We start from the raw sequence: 25,806 nt of genomic DNA on the forward strand, positions 1-25,806 counted from the left end.
GAAGGGAGAAAGGAGGAGAAGGGAGAAAGGAGGAGAAGGGAGAAAGGGTTTTTTAAAGAACAGTATCATTACTCCAAAATTTAGGAATAAGGGCAAAAGTTCAGATTGCAGAAAATCCACAGCTAATAAGTATATGCATATAGTACCACATTGGGCATTAAAAGTTTTGAATGGCATGCCATATGACCAATTCCCCCCAAAATAAGACCCTAAAATGAAAATGTAAACCAATTTCTACAGTAAAGGCTATTTTAAAACAATATACATTTATGAAATAAGATATACTCTTACTCAAATCTACTTCCTCACTTTGTACAGAATTTGTGCTGAAAGTAAGTTTGAAGAGACAAATTCTAGGTTAGTGTACAAGAAACATGGTTTCAATACAAAGCTTACTTACAGTGACTGAAACAAGCTAGTCTATACTGGTATGTCACACTAACATTTCTCTGAACAAATGCATTATTTTCAGATGTTGCCAAGGCAATGTTTTATATCAGCAACTCTACACTTCGATTTAAACAAAACCAGCAATAGCATAGAAGTGACAAATCCAGCTGTGATGAGATGCTACCACAATTCTGCATAGGTGGCAGCTTGAAAAATCCACCTCTTTCATTTTACTAAAATTTCTTGGATTACAAAGACTTTTGGATTTACAGATTCCCTACCACATCCCACACCCCATTTTCAAACATTGTAAAACGTCAAGATTTTGGTTAACAGAACAAGATCCTGAAATACAGCCAAACACAAACAGTCTGTCCTTAAGGACAAGATCACAGAAAGAAAAGAATACTGAACTACTGTAGAAGGAATGACAAAAAATTTTATGTCTTAAAATTAATACCCTAGCTAGCAAATCAATACAAGACCATTATTCTAGTTTTTGAAAAGAAAAGGAGCTAGTTAAATCTGTTAGCAAGGACTTCCAAAACCATACTCTGCAACTCACAAACAATCCTCTCAAACCCACAAGAGGTACATGCCACCTATCTTGACCCACAAAGAACCAAGCAAAACAGGACTCCGGAATAGCCCATTAAGATGGGACCAAGCAACAGAACTGAAAACACGCTTTTCCTGCAGTTTTAGGCTCCATTTCAGCCAGCGTAGCTGCAGGATGTCATCCCGCCATCCATTCTTACCTGCTTCCTCAGCATCTCTTTGCCAGTTGCTTTTCAGGCAGCCCAGTAAGCTGATCCAGCTACCTACAGCTGGTCTTTCTTGCAGAGTTAGTTGTCAGCCACACAAGCAGACCTCACTCACACCACCACAGCCACACACTGACTGGAGGCAACATAAGGGAAGCAGTGAGAGCTCACGGCCAGTGACTACAGCAGCAGCAATTCTTTTGGCAGCAGCCTGGTCTTGGAGCAATTCGAGCTGACCACTGGGCTCAACTGTATCCTCAATATATAGTTTCATAATACTGCCAGGTTTCCTTTCTGTTGCACCAGCACTGAAATTCATATGACCAAAGCAGTCTATGGAGCATAAATAGCCCCAAGTGACTAATTTTCTGCAGGGTAGACTCCTTAACCAGATCATCGCACAAACAGACCAACATCAGTGCCAGCACAAGGAGGAAAAAAGCAAAAGCAGAGTTCTCCATCTACTTTCTCTCTTCACACCAAACTTTTACATCAGAAAGCCATGATCTAAAACCACACACTCAGTCTTGTGACTGAAGGCATCTCATTTATAAACTGACACCACTGATTCCAATGTAAGGGACACGAACAAGACTGTGAAGGTTGAACACCCAAGAACTGGCAATAAATAGCAAAGATGAAGAACCAGTCCACCAAATGGAGTATTCTATATCCAAATCTAGGAACCAACACAAAGTTGCGGAGCCCCAAAAGTTTTGACATAGATCTGGGTCTACCAGGACAAAAATACTGAGGTAAAGAGTTGGTATTAGAACACCTGTAAAATGATAAGAATACACATTCCTTTCTGCCATGCAAGACAAACACTAGCTTGGACATGCAGGACATCTGAGGGCAGGAACAAACTGCAAGACACCCTAACTCTAGTAGCTTGTTCAACTACTGACAGGTTAGCAGCTTTTTCCAGCAGTGCAGTGATCATCTACTGCCCTATCCTTCTCCTGGTTGCTGCTCCTCACTACTGTTAGAGTCACTGAGTCACAGAATATTCTGATTTGGGAGATCTGACTTTTAAGCCATGATGAATCACCTCTACTCGTCACACTCTGGAGATGGAGAGCTCTTGTGGCAGATAGGACTCAGACATTAGGAGTACTGTATTTTTCAAGAAAATATATTTGTGAAAAACAATAGTAAGTTACAAATTTATAGCTCAACCACCTTTGCCGGCAGGATAAGAATTCTGGGGAAGGGAGTAGATGGACCAAAGCCTATGGGAAACACGTCTTCCAGAGATGAGAACAGATACAAGGGAAGAGTTTTGGAGGAACAGACCAGCCAGTCACAGACAGGGAACATGAAACTGGGTCTTTTTGGTGAAGTAGAGTACGGAGAAGAACAGCATGCAAGCACTGATTGGGTAGCAGCAACTGCAGAACTATAGTAGTTCTCTGCCTTCTGCTTTCTGTATCTACACACATTCTTCCACACCTCTGCATCTAAAAGCAGGGACTAGACACTTTGGAAGGAGATCAGATTCTTCAGTTTCTGCACAACAAGCTCCTCCCCTCAACAATAAAAACCTTTGCCCCACTGAGTTTATCCCTCATGTCCCATTCCCCTTCTTTCATTACAGCCTTTCTCCCTTTCTGCTTCAGTGGTAGTCTTCTAACACACATGAAAACCCTTTAGAAAAAATCTTTGTGATTAACATCCCTAGGGTTGAGCTCCCCAACTCTGCTCTTCCTTGTCCAGTAAGTAGAGAACTCCTCAAGAAGTGGAAGCCCAGCTGTTCCTCAGGTACTGCCATGATTGATGGAATACGGCCTCCTAGAAAACGCAGCTCATGATTACTTAGGAGGAGAAAACAGAAGCGAGGTATAAAAAACAGAAAAAACCCAAAGATGTAACCAAACCCAAATCTGTACAGTCAACTAGACAGTAAGTTCTGCACATATGCAAACCGTGCTTGAACCTGAGCCACCCAGCTGTCTCCCACAACTGAGAAGCAACTGAGTCATGAGCAAAAAACAGGAGAACCCTCAAGAGAGAAAGAAGCAGGGAGGGTAATAAAAATGGGAAAAGAAATACAAGAAACAATGGAACAGGCACTATTTTCCCTCAGGCTCAGCTTCTGGACATCTCAACTCTAGTCTGAAGAACTGCTACACATGAGGATTCTTTCAAAACCCACAACCAAACCCCAGGATTTTAGGTGTCACCATCTGTTGCTGAGGGTAAGGGAGTAAATTAGAAGCTCAGCAGGAAATTTTGTATATAGCTCTTTCGCAACGTTAGCTGGAGAAGCTTATATTGTGGATCAGGATTTCAGCTCTGCTAATGACTCACTCAGTGGCTGATGGTGTACTGCTCTAGACTTCAACTCCAGGAATCTGGAAGTTGCACAGACTGAAAAACAATATATCACATTAAGGTTAAATAATCAGGAGTCAAAAAAAAAAAAAGAAGATTTAAGATAGAATTCTTTGGTACAATTAAAAGTACTACAGGGGAACGAACTCAAATTGCTCCAGTTCTAGCATTTTCAGATATTAATGTACTCAATCTGAAAAATCTTTTGCTTTTCTTTAGAAACCCTGGTTTTCTAAAGTCTACCAGTAAGTGAGCAACAGAAGTCATCTGAAACTACAAGCAGCAACCCTAAATCTAATTAGGCAAGTAATTAAACCATGCAAGCCCAACATGAGATGCTTTACCTACCAGTTACAGTGTTTATCCCATATTTGTATTCATATACAAGCCTACAGAATCACATTTGGCATTTCTGTTCGAATAATTAGGAGATACTTTCTTACTATCATCCCTTTCATAGCAGACATGATCATCCCAACCATATGTATTAGGGATGAATATATTCAGCCTGGAGAAGAGGAGACTGAAGGAAGACCTTGTCACAGTTTACAACTTCTTCATGAGGGGAAGAAGAGGGGTCTTCTCCTCTCCACCACCTCTCTGCGGTGCCCAGTGACAGGACCCAAGGGAATGGTCTGAAGCCGTGTCAGAGGAGGTTTAGGTTGGATATTACAAATAGGTTCTTCACCCCGAGGGTGGTTGGGAACAGGTTCCCCAGGGAAGTGGTCACAGCACTAACTCGACTGAGTTCAAGAAGCGTTTGGACGATACTCTCAGGCACACGGTGTGACTCTTGGGGATGGTCCTGTGCAGGGCCAGGAGTTGGACTCAAGGATCCTTCTGGATCCCTTCCAATTCACCATATTCTCTGAGTCACAAGACCAAGAACAACATGTTTCACCCACCTACCAAAAAACAATTCCCAGGTGGAGAACTACTGCAGTTTCCCCCAAACTACACTCTCAGCTCTGCCCTCACACCTTCAGGGCTTCCTAGCTTACTTGTTCTTTACACAGGAGAATATTTACCCAACTGGCAGTAACACCCAGCACAATTCCAGTTGGACTTCTTTGCTGGAGACACTTCTGTGCTCCTCACTTCTACACGAGGCCTTTCCTTGCTGTCACCAGGGTGCTTCACAGATAATCTTCCCAAAGGGAGGGAAGTACACCGGACAAAAAAGGAAAACAAAGAAACGGGAGAAAGATACTACTCTAGATTACATCCTTGTATAAATTCTCTATTTTAATTAACCAGTTTCCATTACAAGTATCCCTACTTTAAAACACACAGAAGGTTGAGAGAATGAGCTAGCTTAAAATAACACAGCTATTCATCCCCCAGGCTAATAAATTTTCAAGCATTTCCCTCTCAGGCTGTTTATCAGAGATGGGTATTCTTTTCACCTTAATGCAAACATCTGTCCTCCACACATCATTAGCTTTTTTTTTTTTTGGAGGTGGAGAAACTGTACTACAGCATTTAACCCTTCTTCACATACATCTCTGTTCCTGCAGTTAAACACAGCAAAGCCTGCTCATATTCTGAATCAAACTCCAGAGCTGGAGATTATGAGCCTGATTGATGCTGAGGCTGGTGGTGCCCACACATACACCTTTAGCGTGCTGGCACAAGCCCAAAGTGGAAGGCTGTCAGTCCATCAGCAGGGATAGATCAGAACCGGAGATGAGACTCTGGACTTCTGGGCGGAATATTTGCTCTCCCACTCCTCTTCTGAGCACAGATTGCAAGAAGGAGCACTCAATGCAATAAGTGTTGAGCAATCGTACTGAGCAGAGATTTTAAACAGTGAGTAACATCATGTGCAAAGGAAAACACCTGAAAGATGCAGTCAAGCAGCAGAAATACAGCAAAATTGTAGAAAACAGCATTCCTTTACACTGTCAGGAAGCAAAACTAATTTTAGGATATGTTAGTAGCAGTAGCCTACGTAAAAAATACTAGAGAACCTCCCTGACTCACCAAGAGCTGCAAGGTCTCTGAAGGAGTTGCAGCCCACTCAAGCACCACACAATGCAAGCTGCTGAATCTAGAGAAACAGGGTCAGAGATCCCATTTCTCCTGGGTTGCTCTGGAAGAGCACTGCTTGCTTAGTCCAACAAGGAGCAAGCGGGAGGGAGACACTGACAGAAGTCTTCTAAATTACCAGCTATAAATAGGATTGATGACTAAAGGGAGACAGCTAACTTTTTTACTAGAGAAAATTCAGGATGCATACTTGGAAACATTACACGGCAAATGGGAAAAGAAAAAGCCACACACACTGGAGAAGCACTCCTGGGAAGTTCAGAGAGGATTAGGACACCAGCACCAGCTTGTTCTCAAAACCACTCTTCAATGCATAACCCTTCAGAAGCACTGTGCAAATACCCATACAAAAAAGCAAAACATGCTCCAAGTTCAGGCTGCACATTTCTCTTGAGCTGTCACGATCACGACTTAGTTACAAGCAAATTGGCATATTTTCACACTTTCTTAACATTACTTTCTAGGTTGATGAGTGCCATGCTTTATTTCACACAAGAGTAGAAGTGTTTGTGTAGAATTCAGAATCAAGAACAAGGCCAGAAAACCTTTCCAATGGATCTGAAGTGCTGAAGATGATAAATCTCTGAATAAGTGATTCTGCTAAAGAACAAGAGAATCAAAAGCTTTCCCTAAAGCTTTGCACACACCAGCCAAGCACTTGCATGCAGGGAAAACTGGGAGTTGGGCAGAGCCTCTCCTCTCACATCCTCCAGGGAGAGCAGGCTGAATTCCTTTCACTTCCCTACTAACTACACCATCACCACACATTGCACTAGTGTTGCACAGTGATTTGTGCAACAGTGATTTGTGACATGGTCTACACTATATCACTGCACATTGTGAAACACCTGCAAATCAAGACCGCATTCGGTTGTGCAACAGGGACTGAAACCTACTTGCAGAAAACAAAGAAGCCTTCAGGCTATTTCACTTGATGCTACTGAGTTTGGAAAACAACATTGTTTGTGAAAGCTGCTCAGTCATCAACAAGTTAGTACATGGTCAGCACTAAAGTGAATGTCCTTTGTATGGAGTTCTTAAATTGTTGTTAACATAATTTATCATCTGACATTTCATTAATGATATCCCACAAACTTCATAAGGATCAGGGTCTGTTTCATAACACACGATTTCCAGACACCACAGGCAGCATAACCTTATAGATGGAATCTAACTCAAAACATTGACAAGTACAAAATCCAGCTAGTCTTCTTCCTCTTCACATAAGCACCACATTTATTAATTTAATAATATTCTTGTTAAGGTCTGACTTATAGAGCTTGTTATTACCCCAACCTGCTTACCAGAGTTTGGGAATCACCCCCCATATTCTTAATTTTTAAAAGACCTGACCATAGAGACACAAATAAGTATCTACTCCACTGCTCATGTATCCAGTTACATACATTTTTCATGCCTTCCTTAGTGGCCCTGGTACACAAGTTGCTATTTTTAGATGCTGAACTATGCATAGCCCAGGTTAAATAAAAGAAGCCAAAAGAAGCCGACAAGAAGGCAGAGAGGTTCACCCAGCTTTGCTGCTGCTCCAACAAGTTATTTGTTAAACATTTACACAGGAAAAGAACAGTTTAAGACTGAATAAGGGGGTTTTGTCTAAATTCAAATCACAGAAAGTTAGAGGGAGTTGAGAGCACCATCCTGATTAACAACCTCTTACAAATTCTTTTTTAGGAAATTTAGAGCAAATTGCCCACATTTAGTTAATTTTGCATGTTAGTGAATAAACTCCAAGAAGCTTAATTAAGGCAAGCTCATCTTCACAAACGTTTGTTGGCCCCAATACAACTGTACAGCTGTATTCACCACATGAGAAAGCATCACCACTATCAGACATTTTGTAACCACTAAATGTACGATTATTCAACCATGTCTCTATCAAAGGCACTGGGGGAAGAAATGGGTGCTTTTTTAAGCCATTGTGAGGCTTGAAAGAAAACAGGACTTTTCTTTGAGTGTCATATGGACAATTACACAATCAAAATAAACTTTGTTTCCACTTAACACCTCAGTTACATCAAATCAGGGAAAAAATATATTTCTCATCAAAATATTTGCAATTTTGAGCTAGGAAAAAAATAAATAAAAAGTTTAGGTATCCACACAACCAAGTATTGACACAACCAAGATGTCAGGCACTTTAGAGCACCAGATCAATACAACTTGCAGTGACAGTGTATTTTGAATATACAAAGTTGATTATTTGCATATAGCAAACTGGTCTGATCTCACAGCTGACCCTGCTCCAAACAGGAGGTTGAAGTAGAGGCCTCCTGAGCTCCCTCCCAGCCTGAATTACCATAGGATTTTGAATTCATTTCACCAAGTTACTGAAGGAAAGGGACAGAAAAATTATTTCATGTTTTCCAGAAAAAGAGGTGACTTCCTAAAATAGGAGACACGGCAACTCTCCAAATGGGAGCTATGACAGCAGCAGACAGTTCCCCGCTCCAGACACTCTGTACTCCAGAATACACCCAATTGTCAATGGCAGAGAAGCAAGGTGGCTGCCTGCCACTACCATCAATGGGAGAAGAATAGGACACTCATCCAACCTAAGGAAATACCACTATGGATCATAACTAGCAGCACCATCAACAGATCTGCCTGTCTAGAGGAAGGCAGGGGAGCAGCCACGTCTTTGCTGTATTCTTGGTGATTTCAGAATGACTCCTTGGCATGCTGCTCCTGTCAAGTCTGTGGTTTCTTTAGCTAAACTGTTTTTCAATCAAGGGAGCTGTTATCTTCTGCTACCAATTTATGAGGCACATTAAAGGCAGAGCATTGAACCCACAAGTTTTCACTGCATACTTGTTCAAGATGCACCCAGAAATACCACATTGAAATAACATCCACCCAACGTCCATTCACTGTACAGTAGCCAAAAATCAAGCCAGATGCAAGTTATGCAGAGGGTAAACCAGAAAAGTTGCATACAGACCTTCACACAGAAGTGCAACTTCAGAAAAATTAACTTTTGGTCAAAAGAGATGCTATTTCAAGTAGTACAAACCTGATTTTCTCAGAGTACATTACTGGTTCATCCAGTTGTTCCTCCTCCTCAAATCCCCTCCTTCTAAATACCAGAAAATTAGACAGAGCATAGATAGAAGCAACTGAATATAGGCATCCAAAAAAAATTCTAAGAAAACAAGGAAAGAATTTCCAAGTCAGTTTCAGACATGCAGAAGAGGTAAAGGGCAGTAAGAAGCCCTTACAAAAGTGTTTGTAAGTGTTTCAGAATTGTTGTAAAGTTGCTTTCTAGTTGTGCAGTAGAAACAACACATAATAGTAACTACAGTAGCCAATTAGCATCAAACCCACTAGTTTTTAAAAGACCAGAAAAACAGGAAATGCACTTCTTCCTACAGTATGACTTAGTAATTCGCTGATTCTCAAGGTGACCCAACATATCTGCAAGCTGTGCCTTATACTCCTTTTTAGGAGAGAAAACAGACAACCTGCCCAGTCTATTGCTGGTGCCACAATGCTTCAGGGCAAACCATCCCAGTGCTTATTCAGATTACAACAACCTCTCCTCATTTCAGCTAGAGATACAGCAGCTGTCCCAATAAAGCAGCATCTCGCCTGCATAAGCTGCACACAGGATACACAACAGCTAGCTCACGATGGCCAAAGCTTGTCAGCCACAGTGACAGCTCAAGTCCAAATCAGCAGGCACCATCACCCTATTTCTCCATGCTCCTTGACACTGCAGCAGTGCTTCCACTTCAGAGCAGAGCAACAAACAGGGAATTTAGCTGTCCTGCCAATGCTCCTCTTCCTCCATGTCTTAAGATCATGACCATGGCAAAGAGAAAGAATAATTTCTGAGTAGCCACTGGCCACATACAGTGGCCTGCTGCTGCCTGCACTTGTACAAAACAGTGACGCAGGACATTTGCATTGCAGTTCTCTGAACATCTGAGGATGTTGTGGGAAGATCTGCTGTCTACAGCTTGTGGTTCCAGCTGATAAGCTGGCATTTGGCTCAAGCACTGCAAAATTCCACATGTGTGACAATGCAAAACAAGCTAAAGTGGCCACCAAGACTCCTGTGATGCACCACAAGTCAGCAGGCAACTGATAATGCAGTAAGTAATATATTTAAAACTAACATCAGAAAGTCAAAGAGGGTTTGGGTCTCCTGGGCCAACCATATCTTTAACAGGCACTCCATTTCTCCAGCTGGGAGGAAGACATGGGCCTTATTCATTTGTATGCAAAGCTACAGCTTGTCCAAGGCACTGTTGCTGCGTTTCAAACCTGTGCACGCAGGACTGATTACATGCTCTGGCATTATGTGTGCTGCCAGTAGCATTACTGCTTTACTGGCGTCTCACACAAGCTGAAATTCGACTGCCCGAATGTGTTCATATACGACTTCTGTGTTGGCTGAAGCAAAGATTATTGGGAAGCACCGTCATTAGCCCAGCAACCTACCAGCTTGTTGCGGGGCTGCTGCACCTACAGGTCTGCCACCTGGAAGCAGCTGCAGCATCTGAGCACTTGATGTCCTCCTACTCCCCTTGAGGGAAGGAAATACCTTGTGCAGCCTTTTAAACTATCATCTCAAACTCACAGCTCTTACAGTTTGCAATTCTTCTTATGGCCCACCTTATCAATTCCCAATTAGGCTTAGGACTTGTCCTTCCCACTGCCTTTGGGAGGAATGGAACTGAAAACTCTCTTGGCCTGATCTGTTACACCGGCAGAGAAGCCCTTTCTAAAGCCTCATCTTAACTTCAAAGCTGCAGTGGTAATGTCAGACTCAGACGGAAAAAAACCGTGCCTCCTGTGACCAGGAATCGAAGAACTGAGAAAAGTTAGTGCAGCGTAGCACTGGTGATCCCCTGGCACCAGCCTCAGCTGTACTTCCCCTGCGCTCCCGTATTTCTGCGATGTCAGTTAAACGCTGTCGACACCCCCTCCCGGCCACCACTGCTGTCACCCCCTACAAAGGAGCGGCCACTCAGCTTCAGCCCTTCCTTGGACCGGGACCGCGGAGCGGACGGGCTGCCGGAGCAGGCGGGGCTGGCACAAGTTTCGCGCTGTTCGCCCGCCGCTCCCGGCACGATTGTTCCCTCGCCCTCCGCCCCGGCGCTTCTCCCGGGGCAGCCGCGGCTGCCCCCGCCCGCCCGGGCATCGGCCGCGGCCCAGCGCTGCTGCTCCCGGTGCCGCCGCGGCCGGGCACGGGGTTGGATGTTCCCGCTCCCGCTGCACCGGGAGCCGCCGCTGCTCCGGGGGCGGCGGGGACGGGGCGGGCGTGACGTCAGCGATGAGGCGCGAGGCCGGCGCGGAGGGGGCGGCGCGCGCCGGGAATGCGGACCGGGACCGAGACCGGGACCGGGACCAGCCGCGCGGACCCGGGGCCGCGCTGCGTGCTCGGCCGGGACCAAGTTCAAACACGCCATGCCCGCCCGCCCGCCCGCGCACAAAATCCCAACAACTGGAGCTTCTCTCAGCACCCGCAGATTTCACGCGGAGCCTGAGACCGGCTCCGCGGCAGCGCTCCCGGCCGGGCGGCGGCACCCGCTGGCCCCTCGGCTGCTGCCCCAGACCGGCCCGCCCCGAGACCCGCTGCCGCCCCCCGGGCGCTCCGCCGCTTCCCTCGAGGCCGGTGCCCGCCACCCGCGCTCACCACGAGAAGCGCCCCGCGCCCCCTCCCCACGGGGCCGAGGCCGCCGCCGCGCTGCCCCGCGGGGCTCTGCCCCGGCCCGGGGGGACGGAGGGGAAGGAGCCGCGGCGGGGGCGGCCGGGACGCGCACTCACCTGCCCAGGCGCCCAGCGCCGGCCCCACGGCAGCAGCGCCGCTGCCCAGCACCCAGACGCGGAGGCCGGCCAGAAGGCGGTACGAGGCCAGCGCCGCCGCGTACAGAGCGCCCAGCGCGCCCACCCAGTAGAGGAGGCCGGCGGCCGGGAGCGCGGCGGGAAGCACCATGCTGCGGAGGCTGCCGCGGCCGGACTGAGCCCTCCCGGCCACCGCCGCCCCGCAGCCGTCACGGCGCCCGCCCCCGCCCCGCCGCGATTGGCGGAGGGGCCGCTCAGGCACCGGGTAACCCGGCAACGCGGCCGGGCCCGCCCGCCCCGAGGCCGCCCGGCCACACGCCCCCGTACTACTTGCGGCCTGCGCCCCACGTGGTCGACACCGCTCTCCTGCCCCCATTGGCCGGCGAGGATGGCCGTCACCCGGAGACCGCGCTTCGATTGGCCCCGCAGCGCGAAGGCCTCGCAGGATTGGTGGAGGACGGATCCTCTCTTCCCGCCCTCATGACGTCATATGAGCCCATTCATAAAATGCTCAGGCTCCGCCCGGCACCCGAATGTGTCCCTGGGTTCCCCTCCCCCTGCCCCGCACTGCGCTCGCCCCCGGAGCGGCCCCGCGATGGAATCGACACGGCACGGCCGGGGGGGGCACGGGGAACACGGCACGGCCGGGGGGGCACGGGGAACACGGCACGGCCGGGGGGGCACGGGGAACACGGCACGGGGGAAAGCGCGGCTGGGCACCAGAGCCCGGCCGCCACGGCTGCCCACGCGACGCGGGGCTGGCAGCGCTCTCCCTCTGACCGGCCTCGATCTGCCTACCCCGGCAAGATCCGGGGGCAGCGGAGGCCTCCTGACATATTTCCTCACTCGCTGCACTACGGCTGGACTTGTTCTTCCCCGCCGTCCTTCACCTGCCCGTTTGACACGACCTCGCTCCCACAGCCCCACGCGCGATGGGTCTGGAACTCCTGGACTCGGGGGAAGTGTAGGAGACACCTCTGAAATGACACACACACACGCACATGCACACTCTCCGCGGCCTTTTCCATGGTGGCAAAGAGCACGAAGCTGCGCTGCCTTCTGCCCCAGTCCAGCCACCCGCTGGGGCTGTGCCACCCGTACAGCGCGTACGGCCCCCGGGCTTATCCCGCCCTTCCAGGAGGGAGCCTGGGGAGGGAAGGAGGTGGGACAGAGGAGGTGTGGAAGGCTGAAGTCCTGAAATAGCTCATGGTGAGATGTAGTGCCTGAACAGGCTGGAGGGCGGGAGTGGCTGAGGAAGAAGGAAAATCAGTGGCGTCTTGGTGCAATGTGCGGGTCAACCAAAATGCAAGAGAAGTCCCATGGAGGTGGAGGGAACCACTGTTTTGATAGGGAGCCTCCTGCAACTCTCAGTGTCAAAATCTTTTTCTATAAAACAAACCTTTCATACCATTTCTTTGACAATGACTTAATTTCAAGCAGTAAGAAACATTCTCTAGACGAGGTTTTTTGGAGCATATGTCTGAGAGATTGACAACAGGTAGAATAGGGGGCAGTTTTGATGTTGCTTTTCCTTTCTCCCCTGCGCTGGCAAACAGGTCATACCCAAATCCAGCCACTACTGCTGAAGATCTCCAAGCCATACCAAAGCATCACTGCCTCAGGCTTCATCCTCTTACCACGCTGCTCTGACACCTAGGAGAGCCCAATTTGGCCTTCCCAGATACCCCACCAAAAATCCCACCTGAATCCAAAACAAACGTAGAGTTCATCTTCCTCATCCATCAATTTTATTACATTGCTCTCTTCCTCTTGCTGTTTCTCCAGCTGCTGCCAGAGCCACTCAAGCTGGTGACACCTGTGTTCACGAGTATCCACACATAGCTTTGCCACAGACAGTTTTCAGGAACTTCCATCTTTCCATGCCACCCTTGCCTCTGCTAAAGCACTGCTGCCAGGCTGCAGCCATGTGCCAGTTCCCCTCACTCTCTCCTTTGCATGACTTTCCACACAGCATGTTCTCCTCCAGGAGGTGGAGAACCAACATGCCACAGATCTGCCAAACCCCAACATGCTACAGATCTGGCTACCCTTTAGAGATCCCACTCCTGCAGACTGCTTACTATGAACTGAATGAATTTACAAGAGCTCTACAATTTCTCTCTCCTTGTCCTATTCCATGTTTCCTAACCTTTTGCTGCTCGTTGTTCATAAAGCATGAGCTCCTCAATGCAGGGATTACATTTGCAAGAGTTTGGAAAGATCTCATGCAAGGTGCCACCCTAATTGCAACAGGTAAGTAATACCTCCAGTGTTGCACCTTGAGGCCTCAACCTAACCATGGTTGATTGCAGTTACAAGGACTATTGCAACCTCAAAGTTCTCATTTAGAAACAAGATGCTTTTGTATGACGTCAGTTATCTCATAGAAAGAAGTGTGTGTCCTGAGATACATGAGGTTGAACTTAATGACCTTTCATGTTTCATGCTAAGGGAAACAAGACCAAAGAAATTAAACGAAAACATGCTTTGATAGGTTTATCCCTTTTATTAGTTTAATAAAAATAAATATGTGTTACGTTTCCTGTTGTTAAATATATATACACACAAAATAGCTTTTCACGCAGATACATAATTAATAGAAATCAAAGGCTTCTGTTCTACTTGTGGAAAACAATTAAATTCATAGCAGGATTCCAGTTCCATTGGATTCAACAATATACTGTTTGCAGTGACGTTGATTAAAGGCATGAAACTATCATACACTTCACAATGAAAAATGTGTCAAGTCCCTGTCTTATTGGCTGACCTATAGGTTTACAGCTGACTTTTAGAAATTAGTCTTTACCATACAGCACTTACATCAGACCTAATAGAAGGGAACGTCGCTGGATTTTATTCAATTCCACAATCTCATGGTGATTTAGCCCACTGGTTTTTTTTCTTTGCTTTTGTTTGTCAGTCACTCAACTGTGAAAGTGACACTGCAGAGGATCCAGATTTCACCAACTTTTTTCCTGATTTTTTTCCAAGAGAGGCCACCTATTGCTTACTGGACACCATTTTTAGAATAGTGTGATATGCTAGGGCTAACTCTTGCCGTTACACAAGGAAAATCCTCATAGCCTCACTAAGTGTATATTTGACATAACACCCTCCAAAGACAGGATTTTGATTACAAGTGCAAAATGCTGGGATTATTTTCCTCTTGTTCCATACTAGTTTTTCCTTAATTTGTAAACCTACTGTAATCTGTGTAGAGAATCTTGGCATTTCTGCATAAACACTCCTGTGTTGGAAAGAAACAATGTTGTTACAGCAAGAGAAAAGAACAGCTAATCAGAGGGAGGTTCAAGTATCACTCTCAATGGGATCATAGTGCAATTGTAAATTGTTAGAAAGAACAGGTGCTTGCTGTGACCACATCACACTATTTTCTTCCACTGGCTGTCAAAGCAGTTCTCAAACTGTTTGCAGGATAAGTGACACACTGCTGATTCTCACTCTTTTGTCCTCCAGAGGATCAGGCAACAGAGACAGGACATGGCACAAGCATCTGAAAAGAGAAAAGGTACCAGTTTGCCCAGAGTAAGAGATCTACTACAAGTCAAAGACAACACAAGAGCTGCAGTGTCACCAAGAGTTGAGAATGGAAGTGGACTGGGCAGCTGGACAGTGTATGTAGAGGTTGGAGAAAAGGAGATGGGTGTTGAATAACCTGCTGAAGGGAGCAGGCAGCTTCCTACTGGACATTCACATAAGCCACACTGCAGTTACTAAGGGGATGCTGCCAATTACAAATTGGTCAGAAATAGGGAAGTAAGTACATGGGTGCCATGGAAGATGTGTTGGCCTTTGTCAGAGCCTGCCCATCTTTTATTAGAACGTCTACTCCCCACTGCACTGCAGTTGTGCTGCTCCGGAGACCTCTTCTTTGAACAACCTTCTTGTCGTGGGTCAGGACAGAATCTGCCCCGCTGTTCTGTTGAGGGAACTGATAAATCCGTTGACAGAGAAGCACAGATACAGCAAGGCAGCCCTTAGGTTTTTTGTGTTAAAAAATAATACTAGTTATTCAACAGTGTTGCTATTTTTTATGCTACTCTGTTCAGAGAGAAAGGCAGTCCTCTGAGAAGCTTACAGTCTACATTTAGAAGAAGATGAGTCACAGGCAGGGAAAGGGACTCACTGGAAGGGAAAGAACTATACAAAGGTCAAGTGATGGTTTTTGGATCTCTTGCTTATGGGTATTCCTAGGCAACAGGCATATCCCCCTTTTCAGGGTCAATCCCAGTATTCTCCTGAGCTTTGCAAGTCTGTTCCCATTTGCCATAAGCAGCAGCAAATCCCAAAGGAGCACTCAGTCAGCTGAGCTGATAGAACAGACAGGCATTTTGAATGTGCTCACACATCAACATGCATACACACATACATATGAAGATACCTTGCAAAGGCCCCAGAGATCCATATTTCCACAGCAACTTTTATCAGTTCAGGCATGTAGTCAGTTCCAGATGACTGCTGATGCAACCCGGGTCAGGATGGTGATGCAAGCCTAAGTCAACCCACAAGTCAGCTACATTGCTCCATCACATGGAAGGTGGCCAAGCTGTATGGCAGATAACAAGAGAGACAAAAGAGAAGTATTCAGGAAAGCTAAAGGAGTAAAGACAAGCATGAGTAAAAAATGCAACAATAATGAACAAAAAATAAGGATGTAGAACTACAGAGAGGAATATATCAAAAGGAGACAAAGCTCTACAGCAACTCTTAGAGCAGAATGGGGGACTGCTGGTTATCTGGGATGTGTCACGTGCTTTTTGTGCCACTGAGAAGAAGTGTAGTCATTTGTTTCATTAAATGGCATTCTTGTACCCAACACTAATTTTATCCCTTTACAAATATGTTTTTCACTCTAGCAAGTCAAGAGCAGCTCTCCCTTCTGTACAGTCATTCTGCTCTCATGCCTCTGTTATCATTACTCACACTTACTGAGGTGAGGCCAGATTCAAAAAAGGGCCTGGCTCTTGCAGTGCTGAGCACTGCAGTATGTCTTTGCCTAAATCCACAGCCTCAAATTACAACACCCTGCCCCAGTGCACACTGAAGGCAAAAAGTAGAATACCTAAGAACATAATCTTCATTATCCATCCTGTTAAATGAAGATGTCTACAAGAACCAGTTATACATGCCAACAAATCCCTCAAGACACCTCATCCACTGCTGAGTTGATCCTAACCGTGGGGTGAGGCAAGATACCTTGTGTGGAATTCTCAACCCTCAGCCTTTCCTTAGGCACCCACTCCATCTCTTTGCAGGGGTCATCGTACCCCGCCAAGTCTGCATGCTATTTAGCACTCACCCAGGAACTCAGTTTTCCCTCTTCTGCCTGAAAGGGCAGCAAAGTGTTTCAACAGCATGGTACAGATGTGTGCTGGGTGAGGTGATCTTGCTGAAGCTGTTGCACAGCACACAGAATCATAGAATCAATCATCTTATCATAGAACTACAGAATGGTTTGGGCTAGAAGGGACATTAAAGAGCATCTAGTTCCAACCCTCCCTGCTGTGGGCATGGATACCTTTTACCAGACCAGGTGGCTCAGGGTCCCATCCAACCTGGCCTTGAAAACTCACAGGGATGGGGCATCCACAACTTCTCTGGGCAACCCGTTCCACTGCCTCACCACCCTCAGTAAAAACTTTTTCCTAATAACTGGTTTTCCATCATCTGCAATGATGTGAGGGAAAGCCAGTGGGACTGGAGGGGCTGGGGCAGACATTCTCAGTGCCATCTTGTGCATAAATCTTAAACATGTGTTAAAGCCATGTATTTGGGCAACTCTGAAAACAGGTATTTATGTAACCCTCTTCCCTCCAAGCAGGTGCTTGGGCATCTATGTTTCAGACTTGGGCCTTGCCAGCAGCAGCCCAAGACTGGGGCTCCTGCTGTGAGCCCTACAGTACTCCCATGGGCCTAACACAGGGTGCCTCAACACTTGTGAGAAGGGGCACCAGGCACTGAACAACCACAGAAGAGCTGACTGTCCCTGCTCTGCAGAGCTTACAGGAGAAAATGAGCCAGAGAGCAGTTGGTTGAGAGAAAGGGACGGAACTGGTAACATAAAGTGCCATAATAAATAAGCAAGTAGGCACAGATTTTGATTGGTGTGTCACTCATCCTGCAATTGCACACTTTTGACTGTAGTTTATGTGAGAAGAACAGGGACCTGCAAACACAAGCCAGCTTTGGAACACAAGTCTTAGCTTTGAAATTGAGCCATTCAGGCATTTTAGGTTACCACACTGTGTAGCAGCTATACACTCCTTGTTTCTTAAATAAATTTTGGCATCAGCAACCTGTCCTTCTGCTTTAGGGAATAAAGTCCAAAATTTCTCAACAACAAAACACTCCAGACAAATGTAGCAATGGAAGATAAACAGAACCTAAAGTAGTTGGCATATTAACTAGTTGAGTCTATAGATTGTAAATTTAGCATGTCAAGCAGATGTACACAGCTCTTTATGAGAAGGTCTGTTCACTTCCCTTACAAACAGAAAACAAGACAAATGGCACTATAAACTTCTAGTACTTTGTACAGGGTTTTTTCACTTTTACCTACTGTGGATTAACAGGTGAGTCTCCTGTAAAATCTCAAAATTGCTCTTTTTATTGCCATTCCCCATTTAGAGTTTTCAGAAGTGATTACAATGGGGAGCTCCAGATCCTCTCATCATGCAAACTAAGGAAAGTCTTGAGTAGGACATGCATATAAAGTGTTGGTTTTTTTTTTTTTAATCTCCAGCAACACTGGAAATCAAGTACTACTAAAAAAAAATTCTAATAGTTGTGCATGCTGCAAATCCAAGTGCAGCATGTGTTTACTGGAGAGACATAATATGGCCATGGCAACAGAAGATTAACCTTCTTCAATCCTACAGCCCACTGAAATATATTGATTTTGAGCTGAAAATATCATCTGTAGAAATGAAATACTGTGTGCTCATTGTTTAATCCTTGATGTCTCTTCTACCTAGTTTCGTAACTGTAGATAAGTGATACAGATACTTGTCCACGTAAAATAAACAAAGTTCAGGAATACATGTCCCTCACACCACTGCCAACACTCAGTCTCACCTTGCATCATACAATCACTTTCAGATGCAGATGATAGACTACATTTGTTAATAAACCTCTGTCTCCTCATCTATAACCCATTATTCATCCACTGCACTGTATTAGATACACTCAACCCTCTTTCACAGCATCCTTTTGTGGAGCGTATTGAATGTGAGATTGTGTCTATAGCTCTCCCTCCACCCTGCTCCACCACATCTCTGAAAGAGACTACCTCGCACAAGCTGGTACATACCCAAGAGACAGAAATCATGTGACATTTCCTCTCTTTCACATAACAATTTACCTCTTCCATCATCATATCCTTTTTAAAAAAATCCATCATCCTCAAGTCTCTCATTAAAGATCCACTTGCCAGATAGTTCTGGTGCACCTGGTATTTGTAGAAGACTTTGTCTTGGGCACTCCCAGTATTTCACAAACATGAATTAAGTTTTGAAGAATGCCTGTTAAGCACAGTGTATCACTCCTAGAGGAAATGGGATGGTAGAAAGTTCAGTTAGGACCCCACCAGCGGCAGAAGTTGATAGCAAAAAAAAAAAAACAAACCTGTTTCCTATTTATCTTTAACACCCAATTATGCGTCCATATGTTTTTCTTCCAATTCTCCATACTTCTTTAAAATGTCCAGCTTTTAGACTTCCTAAAGAGTCCTACCATTAGTTTTAACCATTAATTTTAGCATTTCAAAACCACCCTTGTTTAAAAACAATGTAAGACCAAAGACACCACAATAATGTTTCCAGCAAGAACACCATCTATTCAGGGGGTGTAAAACACTATCCCTCTGGAGACATCAATGGAAATCGGAAGATTTACAGCAGCAATGACCTGGCTCCAAAGCATTCCTACAAATACTAATTAAAAACAAACAAACATCAAAAATAAAAAACCCCAACCCAAAAAATGCTACTGCAGGCTGCCTTGAGCCATCCCTTTCACAGTCTACTGCCACCAATTCAAGCTCGAGCGTACTTTGATTTTGTTCAGTGTCTTAGTTTCCAGTTCTTCTATATATTGATCCTCTATTACTTTTGCTCATTAGCCAGCATGCACAGCAAATCAGGTTTATAGGTATATATACATTTGTGAGTATACATATGTACATATTCTGCCCAGACTTGTTTACATAGAACCAGTCAAAGAATGGACTTGCCCTACTCAGTACATCTATTTTTTGTTTAATATTAAAATATTAGCTGTTTTGCTTTTGTTATCGAATCACACAAATATCATTATCAACCTTGTCACATGAATGCTTCTCACTTCCATGAATTTTCTCCTCCAATCAGTAGTATTTCAAGAGGCAATGCAGCAAAAGAGAACAAGAAATTGGTGACACTAGCGGAAGTGTCTCTTTTTGCAGTGGAAAGCCTTGGAGGATGACACAGGCAAAGCAGGTCAGAAAATCCTACTTTGCTGAAGACCTAACACTGTGTTCCCACCATTTCAATGGGAAAGTCCTTGACTTTCTTCCAGCTCAAAAAGGTCAAGAAAAGAACAAGAGAAAGAACCTGAGGAATCTGCTATGTATAGGAATTATTTTCGTTAAAGAATCAGACTCATGATGGAAGAGAGAAATATTTTTTGGGAATCTGGGTTAGATAACAACCAGCCATGTTTCATTCCATACTCATACAATCACTTTTATGGTCTCACTTCTGCCCTGTAAGCCTCAAGATTGAATCCGTAGCTCAAATCCCACATTACAGAAAAAATGTGCAAGAAACAATTTAGAAATAATACATATTTATTTTTTTGTCTTCCAAGTCTTTTGTGCTGTCTCATACCAAATAAGCCTTCCATTTTCATTACTTGTTTCCCTCTAGGCATATGAAGGAAGTTTAATCCCTATAATCCATTCATTCCTTTGCTTCAGCAACTATTGAAAGTGCCACTGGTAGCACTTAATGCATAAATTGATGATTAGATTGATTTTATCACTTAGTTTTCTATTGACCACTGAATGGGAAGTTACATCCTTAAAACATATTATATTATTTCTCTTTGAATAACCTGCTACAGATGTGGACTGAGAAATAAAATTAAAATGGATGACTGAGCAATGACTGCTTAACTCCCTGCTTTGAGGAGATTTTCCAAATAGCAAAAAGCCAAGTAAAAACCTAAACTGTCTGCCTAGAGGATGGTAGCCTTGCTGAAAAGCAATGTTCTTTAATCATTAGGTTCTTCTGTCAGTTTTTCAGTGCTGCACTAAATGCTGTATGTAAAAACTATGGAGTTCAAAAGGCAAAAAAAAAGACACAAGGTCTCACACCTAAGGAAGCTGATTATACCTCCCTTTTTTTAGAATGCAACATTGCCTTGCCCTAGATGACTTGAGTTTTTCATTTAAATACTTTCCAAAAAATTTTTCCATGAAGACTTCTACAAGTAGCCCATCCAGGATCAAGATGTCAAGCAGCACTATGTGAATACACCTTCAGCATGGTGTCCAAACCACACACACAATTCATAGCAAATATAACCAAACTACTCTGTCTCTATTAAGGTGCTTAAAGAAAAGAATTAATTAACGGAAAAACACATTAAAATGACAAAAACCAGCAGCACTTTCAAAGTGGACCTACTGTAAATGAACATATCCATCTCAGAATCCATTTTACTGATAAACAAGAATGCAGAATTATGTGAGGGAATATCCAGGATTCCTGAGTCAAATTCCCCAATACTACACAGAACCCAGTACTGGTGTTCTTTTCTGGATACATCTAACTTCATTTAAAAAGAAATTTAAACTTCTCATTTGAAACTGCTTTAGAATATTGTTGGTCTGATAGATAGAGCTCTTCCTGCAATTTTCAGCAAACTCTGCCCATTATCCCCTTTGCATGCATTTGTTTTGCTTCTTTACTCTAATCTTGAGCTCACATAATTATTTTCCTTCCCTATATAAAAACAGTGTAATTGTCACTTCTGTGCCTTTCCGTTAAGCCTCTCTATTCCTCTTAACATCCATGTGGTTCTTTTCCGCATCTGTTCCATCCATCTGTTTGAATCCATTTAATCTGAATGTGGGTGATATTTGGGCTCCAGATAGGGTTTTACTAATGCCATATACTTTGACAGTAATATATCCTATACACACAGTAAATCCATCCCATAATGCTTTCTAGGACACCACCTTTTTTTTTTTATTTTCTCAGCCACATCACATAGCAGCATGCTATCATTCTGCTGCTGACTACTGCACCGACTACCAACTCACCACTGAAGCGACGAACTCTTTCAGAATAAATTGTGATTAGTTTCTATTTGCATCACTAGATCTCATCTAATTCTATTAATCTCAGTTTTGATTTATCTTGTTGGTACACGGGATATTCCAATCCTCCTCTCTATCAATACAGTCCGCCATTTTTTTTGTCATAAGATTTTATCACCATTCTACTTTTTCCCTGGTGTCACTAAGGAAAGAACTCCAATACAGTCTTTGAAAACACGAGTTTGAAGCCTTCTTTCCAACTATTATCTGTCAGTGCATTCCAAAGTTAGCTTACAATGTAATTAATCAAAATTTTTTCCATTTTACATGATTTCCTCACGCTGTACAGTACCAGTTTCCTCACAATGAAACATGTAAGGTAACAAATTAGTCTAGCACTTTCTTTTGCTAAAACTGCGCCGCATTTCAAGCCACCTTTAATTTCTCTGTGATTTTATTTCACTCTTCAAATGGAAAATTGTCCTACAGCTAAGTGTACAGTGGTTGTCAGATTAGACCATCTGTATCACTAATCTTGTCTTTCTTTTGGGTACCCTCAACTATTTGACCCCCTTTACATGTAGCTTCCACTGCTTATACAGTCTTTACAGTTACATTATACATTTTTGGAGAGGGGATATATTGTATTTATTGTGCTAATGCACAAGTGCAGTGTTAATGCATTGCCACTAAAATAAAACAGAATCCAGTAAAATTTCCTACTGCAAAACTGGAAAAACAGTGGTTCTTTTCAGAATGGGAACAGAGTGGGCCTAATAAGTTTAAAACACATGACAGTATTCACATTTTCCTTGTCTTGATTTTTTATATTTTGTTTTGTTCTGGACTGGCTGATTTTGTATCTCAAGTCATCTTTGACAGCTTAACTCCGCAAGTCCAAACCACCAGGTGTTATAAAGCTGGCACTTAAGACACTTACCCCTTTTCTCTGTCTACCCAACAATTTTTTTTTACAAGAAAAACAATGGTTTTTTTCCTCCACTGGAACAATAACTTCCCTTAAAAAATAATTTAAAAAAAAAAAATCACTTCTTTGCTTTCTTTCTTCTGAGGATCTATGTATACATTAAGGACTGTATTTCAGGTGATGATTACTGGCAAAATCTGCTTTCAGACACACAAATATTTGTAGAGCTCCTCACACCTCCTCTCAAAACTGAACTGCAATATGAGCAATAGAAAACAAACCTACTATGGCATAGTTCCTTTCTTTTCTTCTTTTGTTTGAGCTCAATAGTATTATTTTCTTCGTACTTCTTTATTAGTTAAAAAATAAATTATGTTTACTTCTGAATCTCAAGAGGATTACTATTACAAAGGAAAATAACCTAATAACCATGTTTCGCTCCCATGAGAAGCACGTTCAGCCCCAAGTTCAGCTGACTGCTGATGCATGGCACCACCGTATTTCAAGACTTGCTGCCAAAAAGGAGGAAAACAAAAGAATCCAAACAAAATTTACCAAATTCACTTAAGACTGATTTATTACTTGTCATTCCTTTCATACATACAGTAAGGTATCTCCACGTAATTAACAAGTTATTTTAAAACATGAGAATGTTTAACAAGAAGCTGATTTTGCACTTCGGGCCCACTATTGGCACAAATTAAATTATCAAGTAGTATATTTCCTCCTCCTTCTTCCCTCCCTACTTTGTTCACAGAGAAAAACCCCTGCTATGAGGTAGACTGCTGAGTCCTGCCTGCTTCCTGGGTTTGTCCCTCCGTAACTTCAACGCACTTCAGCACGTTTAAGCATCTTAATTCTTCCATTTCACATTAAAAAAAACCCAACCAACCAACCAAACCCAAACTTGCAGATAAAAAATGCAACCTCCTCCTGCCACGTGCATGCCTTTGCTATCCACGCAGGCTGACTGGCGATGGAGGCCGCAGTAAAGCATCTGTGCTCGGCACAAAGTGGAAGCCCAGCCCCGCACAAGCAGCGAGCCCGTAAGCCGGTGCCTCGGCCCCGAGCGGCCACAGGTGCGGCGGGAGCCCCGGAGCCAGCGCGGAGGAGCCGCGCCCGTCGTTTAACCAAAGCGAATCCCTCCCAGGAGGAAACGGGCTGGGGGGAGCCCTGCCGAGCCCGGCCGGTGACCCCCCGCCCTGCGGCACCGCCCGCCAGCCCGGCCGGGGCGCGGAGCCGCGGGCGGCACAGGCAGGCCCCGGCCGCCCAGCCCCGGCGACACTGGGGCAGGGCAGGGCTGGCCGGGCACCCCCGGCCCCGCGGGAAGGAGGGAACCCGCCACTGAGCTACCGGCGCCCGAGGAGCGCACCCGGCCGGGCCGCGCCCCGAGGCCGCTGCTCAGGGCGCGGGGGTAAGGCCGGCGCTCCCCGAGCTGCCCCGGCCGGGCACGGGCCGCCCCAGCGCGGCGGCTGAGTACGGATGGACCGGCCCGGCGGGACAGTGACGGCCCCACCACCCTGAGCCAAGCGGGCGCCGTCACAGGCGCTCCCGTCATATCCCGGCCGTTCCCGCCAGTTCCCGTCATGCCTCGGCGCCTACAAGTCCCGCCGACCCCCGCGGCTCCGCCGTCATTAACCCTCTGCGGCGCTGAGGAGCCTTTGCCAGCCCGCTCGGCCCCCCCCCGCCCGCCTTTGCGGCTGCCCAGCGGGTCCCGTCCGAGCCCCCGGCACGGCTCCTGTGCGGCCCCGGGAGGAACGGCCGCCTCCGGCCCGGCCCGGAGGGGCGGCGGAGCTCGCTCCGAGCGGCCCGGCCCGGCCCGGCCCAGCGGCCGGCCCCGGGCCGCTGATGCTGGGGCGGCTTTCGGTGCTCCCGCACTGAGGTTTCTGGTCCCCAACCACAGTTCTTTGTTACTGGTATTAACCTCACTCTCCCTGCCGGATGATAAAAAGCAGAAATACCCTCTACCAATTGTTTGGGGTTTTATTTGTTTGTTTTGTTTAAGGAGGCAAATTGTAATAAGCAAGTTAACTCAAAAATAGCTTTACAACCCCTAGAAAACTTTGGGACAAAGTTACTGGGAAATGCTGAGCTATCCTGCAGTGAAACGAATGGGAAAACTCAGTAACACGTTCCTATTCTAGCCTCCTTCCCATACACTCTTCATACAGGTGCTCAGTACACATATGACTAACACATATAGCAGTTTGTCAGCTGCTCTTTTAAAATAAGTAGCAAACAATGTGCATGCAACTAACCTGCTGCGATCTAAAAAATAACCCAGAGTGTCATAATCCATTTATAAAATAAGTGAGGGACGGGGCGTGGGGGGTGCAGATATCACAAGTTCAGGCAGAAGCAGCACCTCAGAGGAAAATCCACTGGGTCTCACTCGACCCCTTCCACAGCTCAGCACCGCACCCCGAAACACAGCCCATGCACACACACAGCTCATCCCCTGTACTTCCATTTTAATTGCAATTTTTTTTTTTTTTTATGAAAGCCTCGTGCAGCAAATACAAGTCAAATGGCTCTAATTTGTAGTGCTACAAACTGTAACATGCCCAGACGTGTAACTGCCTGACAGACTACACAGAAATCTGGCTTAGGCTCCAACCTCTGAAACAAATGCAAATATCCAGAACCATTCTGCTATTTCTCCAAAATTAAATTACAAGTGAAACAAACCTACTGCCAGATTTTTCATATAAATACTTCTTTTTGAAAAATAAATCACTAAAAATTTATTATTTATTTCAAACCATAAACAACACAGAGGAAAGAGACACATACGTTTTTCTTTTTAGAAAAAAAAGCTATCTATGAGAAAAACACATATGTAACTCCTTTTTAAAGTTTATTTTTTAATACTCTGTGCCTTAAATCAACATAACAAGCCTATAGATTTATCTAGAGAAAACACAATTAGAAAACCTTTTAATGTTGCACTGTTTTTCGGACACTTATAGGAGGTTTTTAAAGACAATTCACAGCCATGGTATTTCAAACGGCTTCAATACAATTATTTAGAATTTACTCCTTACTATAGCAATTTCTACTTTGGTATATATTTCAGATTTTCCTTGGAAAACACAATCAATTCCCATCTAGCTTAGCGTACCTACACTGTTACCTCTTTCTCTACATTTTCTCTTTACAAATCAACCACAAACATTTTATAAGTATTTACATATATATAACAAAGTAATGAA

The 25,806-nt window shown here is 44.9% G+C and overlaps 1 protein-coding gene and 1 long non-coding RNA gene across 3 annotated transcripts in view; both read right to left on the minus strand.

The window, feature by feature from the left end:
- The window catches only part of HSD17B12 (hydroxysteroid 17-beta dehydrogenase 12), an 83,084-nt gene extending 71,363 nt beyond the window's left edge, over window positions 1–11,721 (minus strand). The window contains 3 exon segments of the mRNA XM_027641793.1: window positions 11,328–11,501; window positions 11,504–11,652; window positions 11,654–11,721. Of these exon segments, the coding sequence (XP_027497594.1) occupies window positions 11,328–11,501; window positions 11,504–11,652; window positions 11,654–11,721 (391 nt within the window).
- A 2,115-nt stretch (window positions 11,722–13,836) lies between these two features.
- The window catches only part of LOC113946694, a 76,046-nt gene continuing 64,076 nt past the window's right edge, over window positions 13,837–25,806 (minus strand). For both annotated transcript variants that reach the window (XR_003527519.1, XR_003527518.1), the window contains exons 4-5: window positions 15,748–15,912; window positions 13,837–14,859 (exon numbers count right to left, since the gene is read on the minus strand). This is a non-coding gene — a long non-coding RNA (uncharacterized LOC113946694). The remainder of the gene's footprint in view (window positions 14,860–15,747; window positions 15,913–25,806) is intronic.

Source organism: Corapipo altera, unplaced genomic scaffold (genome assembly GCF_003945725.1).
Source record: "Corapipo altera isolate COAL_440 unplaced genomic scaffold, ASM394572v1 23b, whole genome shotgun sequence".
Classification (NCBI taxonomy): Eukaryota; Metazoa; Chordata; class Aves; order Passeriformes; family Pipridae; genus Corapipo; species Corapipo altera.